The following is a 17,093-nucleotide window of genomic DNA, read 5'->3' as shown; positions in this document are numbered from 1 at the left end:
TGGATATCCAACAAGGTTAAATAGGAGGTCAACCCATCTAACTCCGTTAAAAAAGTTATGGATAAAGATAATGTCTCCCACCACTTTAGTGGTTTGAGAGACATTTTATTTACCCCTGTGTGTCTGTCTGTCCGTGTGTCTGTCACACTTGATGTGTGAACTCAAGTTCTTTTTTGTTTCACATGCACTTTTATCATGCAAAATGCTGATTAGATAGCAGGAAATCGCATCATTTTAAGGTGCCATTTAAAAAAAAAATCGACGACGGAAGGGGACACCCCTCCCGCACCCTCCCCTGTTGAGCCCCCCCTCTGAAAATTTTCTGGATACGCCTCTGCCGTTCATCTGTTTGTTAGCATAACTGTATAAAAATGTAACTATTTTTTAAGGTATTTAATCTTACCTGAAATGCTTTCCCACAGCAGTTATAGTTTCCAAAGTTAGCGTGTCCCCTAATGTGGCGCAATAATCCAGCTCTGGTCTTCGACATTTTTCCGCATTCGGAGCATTGAGCCATATCTTAAAGCAAATATAATATCAAAAATAATATACGATACATTACTTCACCTGACAGTAGTGTTTGGCGCCAAAATAAAAATGGAATTTGATACAATAACATAAAGTGTACACTTATTTAAGGTAAGCATGGACTTGTCATCGATTTAAGATGCTCCAGCGTAAGATTTTAATATTATAATGGGGATTGTACAGCATGCCTGTAAATCATAATTATGTATTAGTTCAACAAGCGGTGCAAGCGTAGTGTATAGCAGAGCGACTCTGGTCCCTGGCCGTCTTTACCTTATATGGTAATCATAACCATATATGTCACAACACAAACATCTATAAATAAACGTTATGAATGAGTGTAATATGACCATATATGAAGAAAGCGTAATCAAATAACGTGCGAGGGGTACCGAATGGAGAAACAAGAAAAAACATCGTTGGAATAATCTCCCCTTTTGATTGCACACGAGCTTTCAAACGGTTGAGATCCGGTATTGTATACGTTTGTGACATTGTTTTGAGATTAAGAAGTCATTTCGGCGCTTATATATTTCAGTTTTGTTTTTGAACTTGCAATAGCTATCTTTTAATTGTGATTTGGTGTATTTCGACGTTGTAAAGTGTATAATTCAAAGTGGTATTCATTTTCGCGACCTAGTCCTAGTAACTCGGTGTGAGTGAACGAAGGATTTGTGTTTACTTTTCACCTTAAGTTCAACTGTGCGTTTTATTACCCATTTTGTGATCTATTAAATTTTAAAAACACGTGCTTCGCGCATTTGGACACTTACAGTGTGTTTTACACTAGTGCAATAATTGACACGTTTGATGTGTTTATAGTGACTGTGATATTTGCATTGATTGAACACTTACCAGTGGATTGCAATTTTGAGTGACACTTTAATACTAATTATTAAAAAACAGGTGCTTCGCGCATTCGGACACATTCAGTGTGTTACACACTAGTGCAATAATTGACACTTTTATCATGTTCATAGTGATATTTGCACTGAACACTGACCAGTGTATTGCAATTTTGACACTTATTGATTATTGAAAACTAGTGCTTTTTAACTTGTGTGACCTTTATTTTTATTAAAGCGTGATTGATCTGTTTTGTTTATATTCTTTTTGTGTAGTTAGATACACATAAGACAAGTTTAGTCGTACTTATTAGTCTTGTTGCAATAGTATTGTTAAGGTAGTATTTGGGTTGTTAAGACTTGTCTTTTTATAATTAGTAAATTTATTACGCAGGCTCTTTTGAACAGGATGCAGTGTTGTGTCAGGAAGCATTTTCCTTTTATTTTTTCAGGTGCCCAAGACAGGAGAAAAGTGAACCGTATTGCTGGGGACTCCAATGCTCATCGGATTAAGGATATTCTTCCTGACGATATAGCTGTCAAATGCCTGCCAATCTCTGATGAGAATATGTAATGACAATGGTATAGAACAGTAATAACAGTTTCAGGTTTGTTTCTATTAATGGTATCACATGTACACATTTTTCTAAACGTTAAAACAAAATGATTAATGAAATAAACAAAAGGTTACCGTTTAAACGGTATCCATATGTCAGTTATAAAAGCGTCATTGACATCGCATTTCCAAACTGAAAGTAATGATTATTTCCAGAAGTTATATTCAGATCATTACCCATTTGGGCAATGACGTCATATTAAAACCAACTGTTCTTGCCGTTGTTGAGTCATTGGGTACACATTTTCTACTTACATGCCGTAGTATTTTATAACAAAGACAAATAAATATTGATCCCACATTTCTTCAATAAGACTACACCTGTGTAAATTTTTTATTGTTTTCTACCTAACAAGATGTACATAAAAACGAGTATCTGTTTATTAAATTAAAAATGAATGCGGATGAATAAATGTCGGAAAAAATGTCCTTATGCACGTTGTGCTGACGCGCGTCAAATGTTCAAGACAATTCGGGGAATGATCATGCAACAAATAGCTGGAAAATTTTCCCGAGCACTTTGTGCCGACGTGTGTCAAATATTCAAGACGTCTAGGTCGTACATGGTGTTTTGTTATGTTTACGCTGTTGTGAATAAGGGCCATCTGGCACACATGATACAAATGTATACCAGTCTTTTTTTAACAGCTTTTAATAAGTTTTGCAACATTGTAACGTAATGAACTAAAATGGATTATGTTGATATCAACAGTCGTTTAAATGTTTACTGTTTTTGTAAACATTTTTGAGAAAACACGAAATGCCACCATTTAAACGTGAAACTCATAGTTTCTATAAATGATGTAATTATTTCATTTCTTTATACTTAAACAGTTCAAATGTCAAGTCCTAAGCTTCGTATGATTACAGTATTTGTCATCAATATAAAGTTAAACTTATTATGCTGATGTCATCATGTGCAATGATTGGCATCATTGCGTTTTCTAACTAATTTGCATGGTTATATATTTTATTTAAGCGTGTGGAATATTTTACAGATTGTAGGGAATTGTAATTGCAAACTTTTCATTTTAATCTTGAGGCAAAGCATGAATTTTCCTTGTGTATTCATTCATGTATATTTGTGATTTATTTACACAGACATTCGCCAACTCTGTTTTCAAAGGTGCCAAATTTTCTTGTGATCGTTTTCGCCATGCATTGTTGAGAGACTTGCGGAAGATGGATGTTCAACAGTTGTATCTTCATCTAGGCTCAAATGACATTCTTACGAATGAAGCGGTGTTTTACCGGTACATATACAATTTAAAAAAAAGCTTTGATATTTAAATTTAATGTAGTTGTTTCCCATAACTATATAAATTTGCAAAACTAACATTTTACATGGTTTATTCCTCAATGAGTCATGGAAACTTGCAATCATTTAAGAAGTGTTATCTAGTTTCTAATTTATAAATAAAGCATTTCACAATATTTTCTATTATCCATGTTAATTTGACATTTTATGCTCCCCCAAAAAAATTTGGGGGGGAGCATATAGTCGCCGCTTCGTCAGTCCGTCTGTCCGTCCGTGAACAATTTTTGGATTCTCAGCAACTAAAGGCCGGAATTCAATGAAACTTAATGGGAAGCTTCACTATTAAGAGGAAATGTGCATATTATCAGCGGGTTCTGGTCGGATGATTTGTCACAGAGTTATGGCCCTTTTAAATTTTCTATTAACTGTACATATAGTGCAATTCTTGTCAGGGCTATTTCTCAGCAATTAATGACCGGAATTCAATGAAACTTTATGGGAAGATTTACTACCAAGAGGAGATGTGCATATTATCAGCGGGTTCTGGTCCGATGATTTTTCACAGAGTTATGGCCCTTTAAAATTTTCCATTTACTGTACATATGGTGCAATTCTTGTCCGGGCTATTTCTCAGCAACTAATGACTGGAATTCAATGAAACTTTATGGGAAGCATCACTACCAAGAGGAGATGTGCGTATTATCAGCGGGTTCTGGTCGGATGATTTTTCACAGAGTTATGGCCCTTTGAAATTTTCCATTGTACATATAGTGCAATTCTTGTCCGAGCAATTTCTCAGCAACTTATTACGGGAATTCAATGAAACTTTATGGGAAGCTTCACTACCAACAGAAGATGTGCATATTATCAGCTGGTTCTTGTCGGATGATTTTCCACAGAGTTATGGCCATTTGAAATTTTCCATTGTACATATAGTGCAATTCTTGTCCGAGCTATTTCTCAGCAACTTATTACATGAATTCAATGAAATTTTATGGGAAGCTTCGCTACCAACAGGAGATGTGCATATTATAAGCCGGTTATGGTCGGATGATTTTTCACAGAGTTATGGCCCTTTGAAATTTTCTATAAACTGTACATATAGTGCAATTCTTGTCCGGGCTATTTCTCCCCAACTACTGACTGGAATACAATGAAGCTTTATGGGAAGCTTAACTACCTTGAGGAGATGCGCATGTTATTAGTGGGTTCTGGTTAGATGATTTATTTACAGAGTTATGGCCCTTTGAAATTTTTAAGTTACTAAACCATCCATTGTATTAATTTGTCCAAAGTTATGCCCCTCAAGACGTTTCCTTTTATCTGAATATATAGTGCAATATTGTGACAAAAAAACCTTTGTGGAGCATCACCCGTCTCAAACGGTTTCTTGTTTCATTGTCTACAATTAATTTTACATGAAATAGCAAATGTTTTATTTATGCGCATAATATTAACAATATAATTATACATATTTGTTTATGTAACTATTTTGATAGGTAAGTCAGTCTGCAAAGAAAAAGAACACATTTGTATATATTTTACTCCACATTTTTTATGCCCCCTTTCGAAGAAAAGTGGGTATATAGTTTTCTCACTGTCTGTCTGTCTGTCACACTTTTCTTGTCCCCTCTCTAATTCAAATAGTTTTCATCTGATCTTTACCAAACTTGGTCAGAAGTTGTATCTAGGCAATATCTAGGTCAAGCTCGAATATGGGCCATGCCGGGTCAAAAACTAGACCATGGGGTCTATTAGTGCATTTTAAGGTTTAAGCATGGTGTCTGCTCTCTAATTGAAGTAGTTTTCATCTGATCTTTACCAAACTTGGTCAGAAGTTGTATCAAGACAACATCTGGGTCATGCCGGGTCAAAAACTAGGTCACAGGGTCACTTAGTGCATTTCAAGGATTAAGTATGGTGTCCGCTCTCTAGTTTGGGACTTATTTTGCATTTCTAAATTAACGTTTTTTATGCCGCCGAAGGAGGGCATATAGTGATCGCACTGTCCTTCCGTCTGTTTATCTGATGTCTGTCTGTCCGTCCTTCACACTTTGTGTTTAGGTTTCGAAAAATGCTCATAACTTCTTTTGTCACTTCAGATGTAACATTCATATTTGATATGCATGTGTACATGGACAAGGCCTTTCCATATGCACACAAATTTTTACCCCATGACCTTAACCTTAGGGTCCGTGTTTAGGGTTCAAAAAATGCATTTAGATTTCGAAAAATGCTCATAATTTCTATCAAAGCATTTATTGGGGGCATACGTCATCCTATGGAGACAGATCTTGTTTAACAATTTAATTGAAAATAATATGTTGTCAACATGAAGTGTATATATGCAAGATCACATTCCCAGTGACAACAACTCTTTAATTGTTGACTGTATTTTAGCTGGACTATTATATATGAAATATATATAGTGGAGCTATCCTACTCACCCCGGCGTTGGCGTTTCCGTGAGCGTGCAAATGTTAAAGTTTGCGTACTACTTCAAATATTTTCAATGTCCATTGACATATTGCTTTCATATTTTGCATACTTGTTTACCAACATGATCCCAACCTATAAACAAGAGCAGACCACTGTATCAAGCATTTTGACAGAATTATTGCCCCTTTTATACTTAGAATATGCATATTATTGATAAATCTATGTTAAATTGTGCGTACTACCCCAAATATTTCCTATGTCCTTTAACATATTGCTTTGTTATATTGCATACTTGTTTACCAACATGACCTTTAACCTACAAACAAGAGCAGACCACTTAATCAAGCATTTTGATAGAATTACGGCCCCTTTTATACTCAGAATATGCATATTATTGATTAATCTATGTTAAAGTTTGCGTACTACCCCAAATATTTCCTATGTTCTTTGACATATTGCTATTATATTTTGCATACTTGTTTTCCAACATGACCCCAACCTATAAACAAGATTAGACCACTGAATCAAGCATTTTGATAGAATTATGGCCCCTTTTTTACTTTGAGAATTGGACATTTTGCTTAAATTCACATAACTTCTTTATTTATGATAAGATTTTATTAATACTTTGACAAAACAACACTTACCTGAATACCACAATGGATTCCACCCGTGCAATACCAGTGCTCCAGCTAGGCCTAAATCGAAGGGCGCCCCGCCCTGCCCTCCCGAACCTCCGCCCTGACCTTCCTAGGGCCCCCCCTGCCCTTAAAAAAAAATTTTTTTTTATTTTTTTTTTTTACATATGATGATTAATAAATCTCTTATTAAAATACATTGTAATTAATTTATTCCTCATTGTAGTAATTAAATTTGAATTGTTTAATGACAATGGGAATAATTTATTCTTACAATTATTGATAACACATAAATTAACATGCATGAGGAAGCGTTCTAGAAACACCCGCACGCTCGAAAGTGCCCTTTTGACAAAATACTGCGCGTCCAAAGTGCCCTTTTGACAAAAAATCCCCCTGCCTTTTTCAAATCCTAGCTGCAGCACTGCAATACCCCGCGCCCCAACCCAGAATCCCTGCCCCCCACCCCCCCCCCCCCCAATTTTTTTGTTTTCCTTTTTTATTTTTGAAAGATCGTCAGATCGTCTAATAAATGACCCCACCCCACGTTATACCCCCCTCTCAACCCCCCTACCCCCTCCCCAAATTTTTATTTTTTTTCCTTTTTTTATTTTTGAAAGATCATCTAATAAATTATTGAATATGAACAATTTCCCCATGATGGCTTACGTTATACTGTCAAGCATTCGAATAGTCGAGCGCGCTGTCCTCTGACAGCTCTTGTTATCTATTTTTATTAATGAAAATGATTGTATTGAAATAATTTCAGAGATGTAGCTGACTTGTGCGATTTGGTGCATCAGGTCAGTCCAGACACTGAGGTTGTCTTTTGCAAAGTTTTCTGAATAAAATACATTGAATTTAGTGGTTTGATAAAAATAGAAAATGCCCAGAGCCAGTAGCACTGACGCTTGCAGTGTGATATAAGAAATGGCAAAAATATTTTGAACCTTCTCCCATAACAGATATCTCCCTGTTAGCTAACAAACGTTTTTTTGACTGATAGTTCAGTCACATAAATGTGAGGGGACTGTCAGGATGTTTTTTTTTAAATAATAATTATTGATTAAGTGATAAGAAAATATTGAAATTGTGTTCATTGTTATTTGAACTAACTTTAAGCAAGTATTGAAATTGTGTACAGTGTTATTTGAACTAACTTTCTTACATTACGTGCATTTCAAGGATTAATTATGGTGTCCGCTCTCTAGTTTGGGACTTATTTTGCATTTCTGGATTAACTTTTTTAATGCCGCCGAAGGAGGGCATATAGTGATCAAACTGTCCTTCTGTCTGTTTGTCTGATGTCTGTCTGTCCGTCACACTTTGTGTTTAGGTTTCGAAAAATGCTCATAACTTCTTTTGTCGCTTCAGATGTAACATTCATATTTGATATGCATGTGTATATGGACAAGGCCTTTCCATACCCACACAAATTTTTACCCCAAGACCTTGACCTTAGGGTCCGCGTTTAGGGTTCGAAAAATGCTCATAATTTCTATCAAAGCATTTATTGGGGGCATACGTCATCCTATGGAGACAGCTCTTGTTTAACAATTTAATTGAAAATAATATATATGTTTTCTTATCTAAGTTAATGTCAAAGTTCTTGTTTAGTAGGTATTTATTGGTTAAAATGATGAAAAATAAATGTTAAATATATTTTTATGTTTCACAAAGTTTTATATTTAAAGGAGGCGCACAATCGGTGTCCAGAATGCAGGGTTGTTTGCTCCAACGAAGACGCTTTGCTGAGCCACTTCTGCACTCGCCACATCAAGCAACCAGAGACTGGAAAAGAGAGTAAAATTAAGCTGATAGGCTCACCAATGGTATGACTTTAAATCACTAACTTGTGTATGCTTGACAAGCATTTTATGTACAAATAAAGTAACAAAAAAAGGGGGTCAACACATGCACTTTCCCATATAATGCTTTCTGTATCTTTTAGCAACTAATGACACGATTTTGTGTTGACATACTCAATATGATAGTTATAGCCCTATATAACTGGTATGTTCATTTTAGTTAATCTTTCTATTTTATTAAACCTGTTTGTTTTAGCTAGATTGCTTGAAAAACACAACCAGGATTATTTTTATGCCCCCGGATCAAAAGATCGGGGGTATATTGTTTTTGGCCTGTCTGTAATTGTATGTGTCCATGTGTGTGTGTGTGTGTGTGTGTGTGTGTGTGTGTCCCAAAACTTTAACCAAAACTTTAACCTTCATCATAACTTTTGCAATATTGAACATAGCAACTTGTTTTTTGGCATGCATGTGTATCTCATGGAGCTGCACATTTTGAGTGGTGAAAGGTCAAAGTCAAGGTCATCCTTCAAGGTCAAAGGTCAAAAAAAATAATTCAAAAACTTTAACCAAAACTTTAACCTTCTTCATAACTTTTGCAATATTGAACGTAGCAACTTGATATTTGGCATGCATGTGTATCTCATGGAGCTGCACATTTTGAGTGGTGAAAGATCAAGATCATCCTTAAAGGTCAAAGGTAAAAAAATAATCAAAGTGGCGCATTAGGGGGCATTGTGTTTCTGACAACCACATTTCTTGTTAGCATTGTCTTACCCCTGTTACATGCAATGTACATGTGGCTTATTAAATTGGAAACCCTGGTTTGCATGAGAATATTTTGCAAAACATAGTTGAAAAAACATACATGTATACAAACTTAGTCATTACTGTTAGTATAATGAGCACCTCTATTTCTGAATATTTTGATTGGATGGTTATGGGCCTTTATGCTTGTGTCATATTTATGTATGTGAAAGTGTGTAATTAGACAAAAGAATTTATATTTTTTTATTTTTTGGGTAACAATCACTTATTTTAGAGTTATTTATAAGTAAATCTTACAGATTGCATCTGCTAATCATGAACTCAACGAAGTCAGCTCAAGGAAGTGGAAGGCATGCTTGGAAAATAGAAGTTTCCATTATGAAGGCAAATTTTAGTATATTTCAAATTTGTAACCAAATGAAGTGACAAGATCTTGAATGAAAATTTGATTGAACATTTGTTATCTGTCAAGAGAAACAGTTTGAAGCGAATGAATTAAGTATTGCCTATTGTCTATAAGTTAATTGTGTGACCTGAACCCTGTGAGGGATATTACTTATTTTTATACGCCGGTTTTGAAAAAACGGGAGGTATTATAGTTTCACCCTTGGCGGGCGGCGACGTCCATAACAGTGTCCACTCTCTAATTCAAATAGTTTTCATCCGATCTTCACCAAACTTGGTCAGAAGTTGTATCTAGACAATATCTAGGTCAAGTTTGAATATGGGTCATGCCAGGTCAAAAACTAGGTCACGGGGTCACTTAGTGCATTTGAAGGATTTAGCATTGGTGGCTCTCTAATTGGAGTAGTTTTCATCTGATCTTTACCAAATTTGGTCATAAGTTGTGTGTAAATGATATATAGGTCAAGTTCAAATATGGGTTATGCCGGGTCAAAAACTAGGTCGCGAGGTCACTTAGAGCATTTCATGCATTTCGCATGGTGTCTGCTCTCTAATTGAAGTAGTTTTCATCCAATCTTCACAAACTTTGGTCAGAAGTTTTATCTAGACAATATCTAAGTCAAGTTCAATTATGGGTCATGCCGGGTCAAAAACAAGGTCAGGGGTTCACTTAGTACATTTCAAGGATTAAGCATGGTGTCCGCTCTCAAATTGAAGTAGTTATCATCCGATCTTCACCAAATTTGGTCAGAAATTGTGTCAAAATGTTATCTAGGTCAAGTTCAAATATGGGTCACGCCAGGTCAAAAACTAGGTCACGAGGTTACTTAGTGCATTTCAAGCATTTAGCACGGTGTCCACTCTCTTATTGAAGTAGTTTTCATCTGATCTTCAACAAATGTGGTCAGAAGTTGTATCTAGACAATATCTAGTTCAAGTTCAAATATGGGTCATGCTGGGTCAAAAACTAGTTCACAGGGTGCATTTCAAGGATTTAGCATGGTGTAAGCTCTTTAATTGAAAGAGTTTTCATCCGATCTTCACCAAATTTGGGCAGAAGTTGTGTCTTAATGATATCTAAGTCAAGTTCAGATATAGGTCATGCCAGGTCGAAAACTAGGTCACTTAGTGCATTTCCAGCGTTTAGCATGGTGTCCAAAACCTTCAAACGGGTGTATCTTGTGACAGTTTAGCACTCTTGTTTATTACATTAAAGCCACACACCTTGAAATGAAATACATGTTACTCAGTACATATAGATGCAATTTGAAAGTGTGCAAAATTGTCATTAAATCTATAGCCTAGTTAGCAAGTAATTTATTTTTTTATATTTTAAAACTGAATGTATGATTTGTATACGTACATGTTCAATTCGAGAAACACAATTATTTTTAAGTTTTAAAGCACAAGAAAGACGGATTTCTACCTTGCAACCACCAGATATATTCTAATTGGCAAAGATAAAATATGTTTCTTATTTATATCCAAATTTACTATGCCAGATATTTCATTTCAAGGTGTGTGGCTTTAAGGAATGTTTTTTAAATGGGTATATTACCAAGATCTGCACAGCCAGGGTGATATTAACCTTCAGATGTTAAAGCTGTCTAAGAATTTGAAGGCTTGCCTTTTATACTTGAAATGATAAAATCATTAACATGTTTTGTTCTTTAGGAACATACAAACATTTCCCACCCACCATGTGGATCAAGATGTTTGGGCTGATGATTCTGGGTCTTATGTGTGGACAAGGTGGTCTTCATTACATCATGATGCAGCTGTGTATTCAACAACATGTTAACCTGTCCCAGCGGATGTTGATGCTCTTAAATCTCTTAAATGATGTTGAGAAAAATCCAGGACCGGTACTTTATGACAAAATATACATCGTTTATTGAATAACTATATATATTTATTTTAACATTAAAGTGATTTTTTTCTTGCATTTTTGTGCCTTTTGTTACTGAGAACTATTTTATCATATGTTGGTGATTGAAACCCAGGACCTGTAAGTGCTTCTTAATATTTGCAACAAATGACAAATCATGTTAAGTTTTTGAAACATCTGTTTTTTGTTCAGTTAAAGGACATATTGAACTCACTAATTGCTAAGTTAACTTAGATGCATCAAGTTTTTTTGATGATTTCTACTTTCTGTTGAATCATTATCCTTTCCAAAGCCAGAGAGATATAGTGTTGGCGTTTTCCATCGGTCAGTCTGTCAGTCCATCCATCTGTTTGTTACAAACATTTTAGGGCTTCATATCATGAATTTAATAAGATTTCAACATGGAAAAATAAGTGTATGCCATATTCATACAATAGTGCAAATTTACTTTTTTTCTTTCTTTTTAGATTAGTTATTAACAGAAAAACAGAACAGTAACATACTTTTATTACATAAACAGAGGCTCTGATTAGATGTGTATCTGCGTAAAGAACTCATAGAAAATATCAATATATAGATAAATAAAACAAAAATAGAGTTAAACAAATCATGGTGAAATCCACAATACACACCAAGAGCTATTAGTAGGCTTATCTCCATTGACTTATTTCACAGTAAATCTCTTTTTTTTGCCTTTTCATTAACATTTTCAATCAAAAATAACATTTGTGAAAAACTTAGTCAATGATTATAACTAAAGTTAAAAATGTGGACACTGTAAGTTACTGTAAACGTATAGAAATTCGTCTGTATGAAATTTCGTGGTTTAATAAAAAAAACTAATTCGTTGACACGTAATTTCGTTGATTGCAAATTAAAAAAAAACAACTTATCGTTGAAACGTAATTTCATGGATTTCAAATTTTCGGGAAAGACTGACCGTCATAATAATTAAACTGTTATTAAAACAACCAGAGTAAAACGAGACATAACCTGCTAATCTGTGTTGTCCGTAAGACTTGAGGTTAATGTGCACTGAAGCATTAAAGTGTTGGTGATAATTGTCGATAAGAGCGATTAAGCGGCGCACTGGTGGGGCCCCGCTCGCTAATTGCCATCAATGTTGTTTTGACAATATTTGCAAATATCAGCGCAATCGGTCCCCTAGTAGTAACAATTGAGTTTATAAGGTCCCCAAAATACATGTGTGAAAGATGTTAAGTCTCTTTAAATTTAAATTGGCACTAATTGACACATGTGAGAAATCTGCAAACTGTTAACGATGATGAATAAAAAAGAAAAACTCATAGATATAGTGTAATATGACCTACTGAAGTGAAGTAAATATTTCAAAAACAAATATCTCGGATAACCGACAACACAAGAAAATGTCGGAAATGGCATTAGGAATGTATAAATAATCGTTGGTACTTGAATTCGTGGTTCAGCGGACCAACGAAATCCACGAAAATTCGTGCCACACGAAATTTAATGGTTTTACAGTAATTGACTTTGGCTTCCAATCTGCAGTTTACAAAGTTGCTTGTTATAGGAGTATTCGTGCAAATGGATATCCTGCAAGGAAGACTTCCACTCCATAGGACAGCAAGATGCACATATCATCTCTCATGTGGTTCAAGAGAAATGCTGTAGATGGGGAGACTGTACCAAAGTCCTGAGCTTTAATAGTCTTGAAAACCATGAACTTAAACATCTCTATGATGTGAGTTTAGCACTGTGTATGAACTGGTGTTGCTTCATTTTCTGCATATCTTTATCTCAGTCTTCTCTAGTTTTGATGGTCAAATACATATTGTCTGCCAGTTTTTTCCCCCAATACTGCCGTTCATCGTTTGCTTGCATCAAGAGTTTTAAAAGAAATTAAAACTCATTTGTTTAGTTAGAATCTTATGAAAGACTTAAATGGCCATGTTTAATACAATTGTATAACAACATATATGAGCTAAAAAAATAGTTGGAATAATTAATGTTTATATGAACATAACAAATTTACTTAAAATCATAGGTCTTGTTTTTGTCTGCCACTATAAGAACCAGAACATATTTCGGACATTCGAGGATTGACTTGCTGTGTTAGAGGATCATCAGGTGATGGAAGAAACCAGGCTTTTTTCGACTCAATGTTGATGAAACCTGATCGACATGCTCATCTTGGTTGAGTAAGCCTGGGTTGAGTGTTTCCAAAAAGTAGGTAACCTGGTGAAATCTTAGGAAAACATTGTAACCAGATCCAGGTTTATTTGACTGACAGACCGATTGACAGTGGGTCAACCGTAAATCCCTTCATGTGAAAACGGTAGGGACAAAATAAATATCACATTGCTCTTCTGAGTTCATTTGAAAACCAAGTTTTATCACAAAATTAAAATGGTCAATGTATTATTTTGTGTATTTAAAAATTATGTGAATATTAAGTTTCATGAAATCTTACTGAGTTTTCTCAATTTTAGCTACTATTCGGACATGGACTGACGGACAAATGGGCAACAATGTCGCAATTTGTATACCAAGTTTTATAAGAATTGTTTCATAAAAGTAACCAATGTGTCTGTCCTATGTCAAGGTAACTACTAGAATGAAATACACAAAAAGATTTTGGTTCACAATAGGGTAGGCTCCGCGTGCCGTGAACCGGGCAACAGCTTTTGTCATTTAACATTTGTGTTATAATGGCATAAGCTGGCAGATACCCTTTAACTTTAACGATGTTTTCCGATAATTTCTCGGAAAATACAATCTAGCAATTTTTATTTAATTTAGATTACTAAAAATTTTATTATATTTATGCCCCCCTTGGAAGAAGAGGGGTATATTGTTTTGCACATGTCAGTTGGTTGGTCCACCAGATGGTTTCCTGATTATAACTCAAGAACGCTTTGGCCTAGGATCATGAAACTTCATAGGTTTATTGATCTCGAAATAGTAAAATGGTTTCCGGATGATAACTCAAGAACGCTTACGCCTAGGATCATGAAATTTCATAGGTACATTGATGATGACTCGGAGATGACATCTATTGATTTTCAGGTCACTAAGTCAAAGGTCAAGGTCACAGTGACTCGAAATAGAAAAATGGTTTCCGGATGATAACTCATAAATGCTTACGCCTAGGATCATAAAATAAAAAAATCATTGGTACATTGATAATGACTGGCAGATGACCCCCTTCATAGGTACATTGATAATGACTGGCAGAAGACCCTTATTGATTTTCAGGTCACTAGGTCAAAGATTAAGGTCATAGTGACTCAAAACAATTTAATGGTTTCCTGTTGATAGCTCAAGAATACTTAGGTCTATGATCATGAAACTTCTCAAGTACATTGATCATGACTGGCAGATGACCCCTATTGATTTTCAGGTCACTAGGTCAAAAGTCAAGTTCACAGTGACAAAAACGTATTCACAATGGCTGCCACTACAACTGACAGCCCATAGGGGGGCATGCATGTTTTACAAACAGCCCTTGTTCTGTGTTAAAATTATGTACACGTCTGCGTTAAATAAATATGTTCACATTTGAAATAAAGCTAAAAATGTGTATTGTTGTTATTAGTAATTTGAACCGAATTGGTCTGTGGGAAGTATAAGTACTATCAACCAGACCTAAATATGTGGGTAATTAAAGAGCACGAGAAAAGATGAAAATTAAGTTAGCTCAACCATTTTAAGCAATATTACTGGGTCACACTTTTTACGATGCAAAACCTGAAGGGTCCCTAGACTATGATGATTACTTACACGAGGAGTGTCCTTTTCATTGTTTCCGCATGATCCTATCAGTAACGAATTAACGCTTGTATCGTTAAAGCAAGTCGTATATTCACGTTTATAAATATTTAAATAGAAAATAAAGGTTTAATTGTCGCATATCCACCGCATGATGTGTTTCTTATAAAGTGCACGTATATTCAAACCGAACAATTTTGTCCTTAGATAAAAATATACTACATGTGATCATATGTGGCCTCACAAGGCTTATTATGAATTTATTATATCGCCATCGCAATGAGATGTAAATAGTTCATACATGCACAGTGTTCTTTCAACACAACCAAATCACACTTATAGTCGCGTCTTGCGAAAATAGGTCTTAATGCGTATGCGGCCAGCGTAAGTCAAACACGGTCTGCGCTATTTCGCAGTGATTGTTGTTAGGTCAAAAACGTGCATGAAGAAGTCCGGATTTCCGCAGTGATTTGGCCAATGCTGTGGGTGATTTCTCTGAAATCAATAATTAAAATATTCTGATTCATTCATTCGGGTCTACAGGCGTGAAATTTCCCCATCATTTAATTGTTTGTTGATAAAGGGTATTTTATGTGAAAAGCTTGGTAAGACAGCTACGCCGAACAACCGAACTAGCATTCATTAATTTGATCAAAATATGCACACAGCAGAATGATTGTGTTTCTTACATGGCTTTTAGAAGAACAGACCATGCAGGCGAGCAGTGAACAATATGATTAGGTTTAGTTGCCCTAACCCTATATACCCTTGGTATGACTTGTGAGTGTTGAACTAATGTGCTACAGCATCACTTAAATACAAACATACGATAGTCAGGTATCCCCGCATAATGACATATAGAATATTACTGGGTAGATACCGCTTGGCAAACTTGAGCATGGGATAGTCGGTTATACCCGCTTTGTGAAATTAGGAATATAACAGGTTTAATAAAGCATTAACAGTACGTACTTGGGGGTTATAGGAAATACCCGCTATATGACTATCCTGTATATAACTAAATGACGTCAAAAATACAACTGATGTGATACGGCATTACTTATACGAGCATAGGGTAGTAAAGTATAACTCGCCTCCTACAAAAATGACCTGATTCGATTTGCTTTGAGAGGCCATGTGCCCATTGTGTATTTTCCATACACCCTGAGAAATTTCCATACACCCCGAGTAATCGGTTGAGATATAATGGATACACAGTTAGTAACTGATTGTGTATAGGATATACACCCTCAGTTCCCATCTCGAGCTTCGCTCTCATACACCATCAGTTACAAACAGTGTAACTAATACGGTATTACTTATAACAGCATGGGGTAGTAGTATATACCGCTATATAACTCGCTAGTATAGTACAGGCTTGATACGGCATTACTTATATACGAGCATTGGGTAGTAGGATATATCCGGTATATTGCTCGCTAGTAAAGTACTGGCTTGGTACGGCATTACTTATATATAAGCATGGGGTAGTAGGATATACCCGCTATATAACTCGCTAGTATAGTACCGGCTTGATACGGCATTACTAATGTACGAGCATGGGGTAGTAGGATATATCCGGTATATGACTGCTAGTATAGTACTGGCTTGATACGGCATTACTTATATACGAGCATGGGGTAGGAGGATATACCCGCTATATAACTCGCTAGTATAGTACTGGCTTGATACGGCATTACTTATATACGAGCATGGGTAGTAGGATATATCCGATACATGACTCGCTAGTATAGTACTGGCTTGATACGGCATTACTTATATACGAGCATGGGGTAGTAGTATATACAATGGCTGTTTGTAAAACATGCATGCCCCCCATATGGGCTGTCAGTTGTAGTGGCAGCCATTGTGTGAATACGTATTTGTCACTGTGACCTTTGACCTAGTGACCTGAAAATCAATAGGGGTCATCTGCCAGTCATGATCAATGTTCCTATGAAGTTTCATGATCCTTAGTTTCATGATCCTAGGCCTAAGCATTCTTGAGTTACCATCTTGAAACCATTTTATTATTTGGAATAACTGTGACCTTGACCTAGTAACCTGAAAATCAAGATGGGTCATCTTCCAGTCATGATCAATGTACCAATGAAGTTTCATGATCCTAGGCCTAAGCGTTCTCAAGTTAT

At 35.6% G+C, this 17,093-nt stretch overlaps 1 protein-coding gene across 3 annotated transcripts; it reads left to right on the top strand.

Annotated features, from left to right (window-relative positions):
• Positions 1-772: 772 nt before the first annotated feature.
• LOC127880087 (uncharacterized) lies at positions 773-13,759 on the top strand. 3 transcript variants are annotated; one of them, XM_052427319.1, is made up of 8 exons: positions 773-1,001; positions 1,826-1,955; positions 3,116-3,242; positions 7,094-7,127; positions 8,019-8,156; positions 9,200-9,284; positions 10,980-11,170; positions 12,746-13,759. In XM_052427319.1, exons 2-8 carry the CDS (start codon positions 1,934-1,936, stop codon positions 13,076-13,078), a joined length of 930 nt encoding a protein of 309 aa, XP_052283279.1. In that variant the 5' UTR covers positions 773-1,001; positions 1,826-1,933; the 3' UTR covers positions 13,079-13,759. The 3 variants fall into 3 exon arrangements, with proteins under 3 accessions (XP_052283279.1, XP_052283278.1, XP_052283277.1); XM_052427318.1 differs by having other exon boundaries at positions 3,091-3,242; XM_052427317.1 differs by lacking the exons at positions 773-1,001; positions 1,826-1,955 and having other exon boundaries at positions 2,784-3,242.
• Positions 13,760-17,093: the final 3,334 nt, after the last annotated feature.

The sequence above is a fragment of the Dreissena polymorpha genome, chromosome 4 (assembly GCF_020536995.1).
Source record: "Dreissena polymorpha isolate Duluth1 chromosome 4, UMN_Dpol_1.0, whole genome shotgun sequence".
NCBI lineage: Eukaryota > Metazoa > Mollusca > Bivalvia > Myida > Dreissenidae > Dreissena > Dreissena polymorpha.
This window is presented reverse-complemented; position numbering and strand designations above follow the sequence as displayed.

Coding starts and splice junctions, on each gene's coding strand:
- LOC127880087 (XM_052427317.1), top strand. CDS start 3,064: ATGTATATTTGTGATTTATTTACACAGACATTCGCCAACTCTGTTTTC. Junction 7,128..8,018: donor TGTGCGATTTGGTGCATCAG/GTCAGTCCAGAC, acceptor TTATATTTAAAG/GAGGCGCACAATCGGTGTCC. Junction 8,157..9,199: donor AGCTGATAGGCTCACCAATG/GTATGACTTTAA, acceptor TAAATCTTACAG/ATTGCATCTGCTAATCATGA.